The 7,895-nt window shown below is 42.2% G+C and overlaps 1 protein-coding gene across 2 annotated transcripts in view; it reads right to left on the bottom strand.

Moving 5' to 3' along the window:
* Nucleotides 1-1,748: 1,748 nt before the first annotated feature.
* The window catches only part of TGFBR3 (transforming growth factor beta receptor 3), a 194,567-nt gene continuing 188,420 nt past the window's right edge, over nucleotides 1,749-7,895 (bottom strand). For both annotated transcript variants that reach the window (XM_065908873.1, XM_065908884.1), the window contains exon 17: nucleotides 1,749-5,183. In XM_065908873.1, the coding sequence (XP_065764945.1) occupies nucleotides 5,068-5,183 (116 nt within the window). In that variant the 3' untranslated portion in view covers nucleotides 1,749-5,067. The remainder of the gene's footprint in view (nucleotides 5,184-7,895) is intronic.

Raw genomic sequence — 7,895 nt, 5'->3', positions numbered from 1 at the left:
TATTAACTGCAGCAGAGTATCTCAGCAAAACTCTGAAAACAATACTTCTGAAATGTTGATCACACTGAATTGGCTGAATTCATTGTATGACATATTCTATAACTATTAAAAAGCATGAATTTGTTCTATATCTACTAACTAGAAGGAGGTCCACATTAAATGAGAAAGGAAAGTTTCAGTGTATGTATATATAACTTTGCTTTATTTCACTTCCTCTAATGGCCACATTTTACTTTGGCAATTTAAGGAAAGTTTAGTGCAAAAGTGATGACCATCACTCATCTTATGAAGCCTGACAGGAAGATATGCCATGTGGAAAAAGTAAGTTACAAATGCTATAATGAGATCTTATTTATTGTAGTAACATTTACATGTTGATACAAATATAAGGAAATGTCTGGGAACACATTCACTAAATCAAAACTGTCTCTAAATTTGAGGACCATGAAACTTTTTCTGTTACATATGTTTATTGTTTGTATTTATTTATACATATATATTAACTGTGTGGAAAAAAAAAAAAGTGGGCTATGGGCTCTTTCAACAAAGAAACTCAACACCAGAAAAACAGTCCAGACACATCAATGCAAAATTTCACACGCAATTTCAGGTAATTAATAGACACTCTGAAGCTCATTTATGGACCACCTAGGTTTCTGCTCTAGCAAATACAAAGTTTAACAGCAGAAAAATTGGTAAGCTATCAATTTCTCCCTTTATCCCCTGAGGGCTGGCTCCAGGGCACACTCAGGGTACTGGGCATTGGCTGGACTCTTTTCAATGTGGACTCCAACCTCGCTGGAGTGAGATGCGGCTTAAGCCCCTCTCATGGCTCCTGCTGTGTGGACACCTACCTGTGTGAGATGCAAGGCCTAGCCCTCTGTCCTTGATACCTGTTTCTAACCATGCATGCATGCTAAGTTGCTTCAGCTGTGTCTGACTCTTTGTGACTCCATGGACTGTAGCCCGCCAGGCTCCTCTGTCCATGGAATTCTCCAGGCAAGAAAACTGGCTTGTGTAGTGATTCAGTTTAAGAGATCATGTGTCTTGGATGCTGGGTAACAGCAGAAGGAGCAGAAATGAGTCAGTGGTTTGGAGAAAGAGATATTCCAAAGGTAGAATAAATTTGGATTTATTAATTTGGGGGTGTTGTAGCCAAAAAGAGTCTAGAGAGATTCCCAGGTTTCTGGCTTGGGCAGCTGGTAGATGGTGATGGCATATTGATAGAGGATGCTGGAAGCAGCACTGGGATATTTGGAGGGGATGGAAATCGTAGATCCGAAATACATATTATTTCTCTTTCCATGCCTCCAGGAGATTGACAGAAAGCCCCTGGACGGACGCCAGGGCTGACACCCACTTCCGGGTCTCCTGCCACGTTTTTCTGAAAAGAGTGGAAGCTCCACCATGCCCCACTCTGGCCTGTCACCCCTCCCCTCTGCTGTGTGAGCCTTAGCCCTTCCCCCCATCCTCCTCATCAACTTGCAGCCTCTTCTGTCCATGGGATTTTCCAGGCAAGAGTACTGGAGTGGGTAGACATTTCTTCCTTCAGGGGATCTTCCTGATCCAGGGATCAAACCCGAATCTCTTGCATCTCCTGCATTGGCAAGTGGGTGCTTTACCACTAAACCACCTGGGAAGCCCCAACACAGTTGTAGCAGATGATAAACTTAGGAGAAAGGCCATGAACAAGGGTTATATCAGCCCAAGGGGAGGATTTAATGATAACCAAGCAAGACACAGATTAATAATTGATATATATATTTTTATTACGCACAGATAAAGGATTTAAAACTGTGGTTATCAAAACTATACATCTAAGCATGTTCACAAAATTGTTGACACATTGAACAGAGAAAAAGAGTACAACAGGGGTGCTCAAACTGGCCACAGGGATTTTCAGGGTACTCTTTTTACCCTCATAGATGAAAAACAGCAACAAAATCAGGCTCATTCAGGAAAAACCAGAAGAGAGAAGTATTGTATTTGGAAACTGATAATAGTCCTTTTTAGAAAAACATCTGTTGGTTTCATGAACAACCCCCAGCTAAAACAAACAGGAAAACAATCACACGCACTAGTCACCCAACAAAATGTGCTCTGTTAACACAATCAGCAGTACAACCATCACTCAAACCATGAGGTAGTTACAGTACAAAAAAGCCGGCACGCAGGTGCGCACCCCCACGCACATTCACAACCACGCCCGCTGCAGAACACACACAGGAAACAGGTTTACAATCTCATTACAGACAAGGAAAAGATCTTTCGTTTTGTTTAGAAAATGCTATAGAAACGGCTTTGACAGAAGGAATCCGACTTTGCAGATACAAAGTAATGGCTGGTACACACCACGTGGTGAAAAGCTTCAGGGTACTACACAGACAATCTGCCTTGGAATTTAGAGCATTTCAACAACAGCTTTAGCATAAAACAAACAAAACAAAGTGGCCTCTGCAAATGAAGGGTGTAACCTGCAGCAGTAACAAGAGTTTTCAGATAGAGAAATTTAACTGGAATATAAAAACAGTTTTAAAGAAACTTATAGGATGTGTTATAAAGTAGAGCTTATACTTTGTATTCATTAAAACTGTGAAGTATGAAGCAATTGGAAAGGCTATAACAGGAGGCTAGGGAGAAAACAGTATTTTTTAAATGTTCACTTTTTAGAAACATTTCAGAAATACTTAATGACATTCACTCTCCAATAACACAGGATCAGGTTTCATCAACATGAATTTCTTGATCTGAATAATACTTCTGGAGAGTAAGACCCAAATACATAAAAGTTGACTTCTTCTTCTCTTTTAAAATCTCTTGGCTTACATCCATAAATTTGTAAATTAATTTAAAATTATTTATAAAATCATTGGCAATGCAGCATCTCTCTCAAAAATATACATTTGAATATATTACAAAAGGTTTTAAACCCTGTCCATCTAAGAATTGAATCTTTTAATACCTCTTAATAGTTAATTTTCTTTTTAACAGGATGGATAGGGATTTTTAAAAAGCAAAGAACTGATCAAAAGAATTCACAGTAACTGAAATTAAACATTTCATATGGAGTAACTTAAATTTATCTAAAACACTTAAATATATCTTTATACACAGATTTTTGTAGTAAAATATAGCTATAAGTGACTTAAAGACTCTAGTCTTCTTTGAAGACATCTTTAAACTTTCTTATACATAGAATATGCTAAAACAATACATTCTGCTGAAGGTTAGGCAAAGCGCATTATTTTCAAACACAGGTAGCGTAATCTAAGTCCTCCATGCTGATACCTTTATGTTAAAAATATAGTTAACCAAAGGCAATTTTTTTTTTTCTAATACCCTATCCTTATTTGTAGAAATCTGCAAGATTATCAATGTAGATAGCCTGGAAATCTTAACCCTCAATCTGTTTTGGTTAAAATCATCTTGATTGAACGTTTATAACTATCAAATCATTCGGAGCAGGACTCTATGGTGGGGCAACAGTGACTGTCAATCTCCTCCTATTTGCCTTGTAGACACTGCCCTCCAGTCTCGGGCAACACCAACATTTCTTACCTGAGGCTCCATTCACAGAAAATCAGGCACAGCTTCCTTATTTTAAGAGCATTTAAATTTGCTTGTGAGTATTTTAGATGTAGAATCTAACCTGTTCTATTTGTAGAGTTCTGAGTTGTTTGGGAGAATTCTGGTAAAAGAATAATATTTACTGGCAATCAAGTTATCTTCAGTAGTAAGTGATTTGGCATGGACGCTTTCCTCTGGCATTGTTTTTTTGTTTGTTTGTTTGTTTGTTTTTTAGCATAGAGGTATCAGTTGAGCTTATTTTAGCTGCAAAGTGGCATATTATTGATACTCCATTTTAATAAAATTTACCTCAAATTCTTTTTTAGTTTGGTGATATATTTAAGGCAAGAAAACTAAAGCATCCAAATGAGTGCCTTTTCCCATATCTCGTCACTTTCTTGGCAGAATTGGTGACACTGTTCAGATAACCAACAGAAAACCAAAAGAATCTGCCATACATTTGCAACATATAAGAGCTTGGTGCTTACAAAAGAGTCTTTTAAAAAGGCTGACATGTTTTGCATGGAAACACTAATTCTCCCAACAATGTTTAAGAATAAACAGCTCTGAAGGTGTAGGACATTTTCTAAATGGGAATGAATTTTCTCTTCTTCAACTGAAAAAACAAAAGTGCCAAATGACATATAACATATGTGTACTGGTATATATATCACTGTGCAAATTCCTCCTCAGCTTTACAAGAGAATTTTGCCCCTGTTTACACATTAATTTAGTAGAGCAGTGTCATAAATGGGCAGAAATCTGCAGTCCCAGATTTTGGCCATTTTCAATTTCTATATGCCTATAAAGAAATACAAACTTTGCGTTAAGACATTTTTGCAGTTGGTGTGTGAGTGTGGGGAGGAGGAGGAAGCTGATAAGGAACTCAGCGCTGGTTTTGGCCCAGGGCACAAGAAAGGAATGTTGCCTTGATGTGTGTCAGGATGCAGTCTGCGGGGGGAGCACCCATCAAGCTGACCCAGCAGTCCCACAAGTGTGGCAGCAAGGTGAGAAGTGTGCATCCTGAAGGTGCAAATTAGACATGGAGGAACGCACTTAGAAAGTCCTGAAGCATTTTTTTGTTGTTGTTTTACATCTTGGTTCGGTTAGAAAATAATCTTTGGCCACATCTCCTCACTGGCTCTACTATCTGGCTATTCCTTTTACCAACTCCTTGTATCTGGGTAAAAGGCAGGGCTTCAAATTATGGATGTTCTTACCTGGACAGAGCAGCATTTTAAAAACTGGCATGTGTTTCACATTGAAAACCCCCAAGCCTGTGAGGGGCTGGTGGAGAAGGCCACCACCTTAGCTTTCTCACATGAATCTAGTGTGTTACAGACGTCCAGGGGGCCCGGTTATGTCAGCCCTGGGCGGGGGGTGAACACAACAGGTGACGGTTACACTGAAATCCACTCTCTACAAGGGAACGGCAGCTGAGCCTTCTGGGCCAGGATCGGCCGCGGCGCGGGCCCGGCCTCGCCGGTGGCGGCGGGCGGGCTAGGCCGAGCTGCTGGAGCAGGGCGTGCTCTGCGTGCTGCCGATGCTGTGGGCCGCGCTGCTGTTCTCGGACGCCGGCGGGGACGTGGGCACCGGCCGCCTCCCTGCAGTCTCCCCTGCAGTCAGGACAGAAGGGGACAGACGCATGTTACATGTGCGCACTTCTGCAAAGACCATTTCGTCTGGGGCTCTTCTCAGCCACGGGCAGAAGCAGCTAGATCAGGAGGCCTCCCATCCCGATGCCGTTTCTGCTTGTTGCCGTTTTGTTTTGTTCTTAAAGCCCCTTGCACAGGGAAAAGAGAATGCTTTCAAGGTGACTGACAGACAGTTAATCGGGGCAAAGACCCCCTAGTAGTTGAGGATGAATGCCCAGGATTTCAGCGCCTACAACCTGTCATCTGTACTGTGTGATCCAACTGACTAGCACCTGTATTCAGAGAACATCTCCTCTCATAAAGGTATCAGAGGGTTTGGAGAATGAGACCTTTAAACTGTAATGAGATCACCTTGGCAATTTGGAGGCCTTTTTCTGAATACACCTGGTCAAAATAGGGGTGGTGATGCCGAGATTTTGCCCTAGCTGTAGCAGAGAGTGCTATGTGATGAGCCCAGGACCCACACCTGAGAAATGGAGGCGGGAGGACCCGGTGCTCAGAAAAACCTTTAGAAGAAGGAGTTTAGCTGTTGCACAAGAGACTGCGGTTGTCAGGAACACCCCCTCCACCCTGAGGTTTGCAGCCTGAGTATCTCCTCACACATCAAGTACCCTACTTTTCATCACACACCCCACTGCGTTTTAGCTAAGCCCATTCCTTGCGCCAAGTGCGCGGGACTGTGGGGAGGGAGGAGACCTGGGGTCACACACATGGTTTGCATTTAGCACAGCAAAGAGCTCCAGAGCTATCTTTTCTTCAACAAAACTGGCCTCAGAGCAGCCCTCAAAAAAATGGCTCTAGGTAGGGAAAAGCAATCAAGGCTCTCCGATGACAAACACAGCATTTTCTTTGAAAAGTCAAAGCATAAACTTCATAAACTTCTGGTCAGTGGTCTCCCCGCTCCAATGTGGGAAGCCCCAGAGGGCCAGGTCTGTTTATGAGTGAGCCTCCTCTTTCCTGTCGGCCTGAAATACACAGCTCTCTGCCGGAGATAAGCAACCCTCTGGCCTCTTCGTTAAAACAAAACACACCAGCAAAGGCTCTGCCCTCCAAGTGCAGGAACTCGGCCCGTCACTCCTCAAACACCTCTGCCAAAACAGCAGTTCCACAAAACAGAGAAGCAGCTCGTGTGGTACAGCTTTCCCTGTCACCCATTTAGGAACCACCCAGAGAACAACACACATTCAAGCCTCAACCTCAGGGTCTTCACATGCTTGTTGCAATATGTGGCCCAGGCTGTACTTTCTCTGATTATCTATTCTTCTGGGATTGGAGGGATGGAGAGGGAATTGTGGGTCAATATTTCTCAGAGGCAGAGAAACACTGTATTTTCATTCTTCTTTTTTGGGGGCAATCTATATTTTGGACGCTTTCCAGCGCTGCCCTCTGCCCTTCATATGTGCATTTAATTAAAGGCAGGGACGTTTGCCTCAATGACAGTGAGTTTCTGCCAGAAATCCACTTTCCCCAGAGTGGGAACTTTCTTTCTAAAAGGAAATTAAATCTGTTAGCTATTCTGAATTCTTATGTCTATCAAAAAAAAAAAAAAAAAAGCCCCAAACCTCTGGAGACTGGAACAACTCGTGATCAACTTGAAAAATTCAGCCCCCTGCCAACCCACATGTGGATCCACACCCATTCTCATTGTTATCAATTAGCAGGACTAATGTGACTGTTGTGAAGGACATTTAAAAAATACCTCTTCCCCATTTAAATAAGGGATACATCAGAAAAGCAGGAGGTAAGTCAACACACCACCCTCCCCACTTTGGCTCACCTGGGCTTCTGGCCTGATAGCGGCTAAATCAGCAAGAAGGCCTTGGCTTGTCCCATTGACAGTGAACAAGCCTGTCTCATCCCGAATGCGACATGTGCATGATTAGTCATACTCAGGAAGAGTGCCAGTACTACGCCCTGCCCAGGAAGTCTGAATATTTGCTTTCCGATGTCTATTTGCCAAATATAATTTGTTGCCATGTCAGTTTATTTTAATCATTACCCATTAAAAAGGTCTTTCAACTTCCAGAGTTTTGGAAACTCTTGTGCTGCTGATACAAAACACTGTCCAAAATGAAGCCCCAAGCAAAACAAAACAAAGAAGTCCCCTATACTCAAGATTGCAGGATCCATTTCACCAGGGTGGACAAGTCAACTTAACCCAATAATCCCCTGGCTTTGAGCCAACAGTGTGCCAAGGAGAATCTTTGTCTGAGAATCTGCTTGGAAATGTTGAAAACATCCTTTTTAGACTATCCCTTCTAGCCCTGGGTCTATTTTCACATGTAAGATGTGAAAGTTCTCATTATAATCAAGTTGTTAAAAAACTTTTACCTTTTGAGAAATCAAGAAAAGTTTTCTCACTGTCAGATACAAGTGGCACTACAGAAAAATTCACCATGAGAAACAAAAGTTTAATGTGCAGATGTTTCTGCTTAAAAAGTCAACAGAGTCCCTTAGGTTTTCTGAGATGTGTCCTTTGGTTTTCTGCTCTCTAGCACAGTGACCTCTGATGTCTTAGAGCACTGACTTTCTTCAAAATATCCCTTGGGTGACAAATACAACCAGCCTCCTTCTGGAGAAGATGGGCAGTGAGGACCGCAGGGCTACGCAGAGCAGGCCCACTTAGTGAATGTAAGTTCAAGGAAGGCCCTCTGACCATGGATTTCAAACTCG

This window comes from Muntiacus reevesi, chromosome 1, assembly GCF_963930625.1.
Source record: "Muntiacus reevesi chromosome 1, mMunRee1.1, whole genome shotgun sequence".
Classification (NCBI taxonomy): domain Eukaryota; kingdom Metazoa; phylum Chordata; class Mammalia; order Artiodactyla; family Cervidae; genus Muntiacus; species Muntiacus reevesi.
The sequence above is the reverse complement of the archived record's forward strand: the minus strand, read 5'-3'. Positions and strand labels throughout refer to the sequence as shown.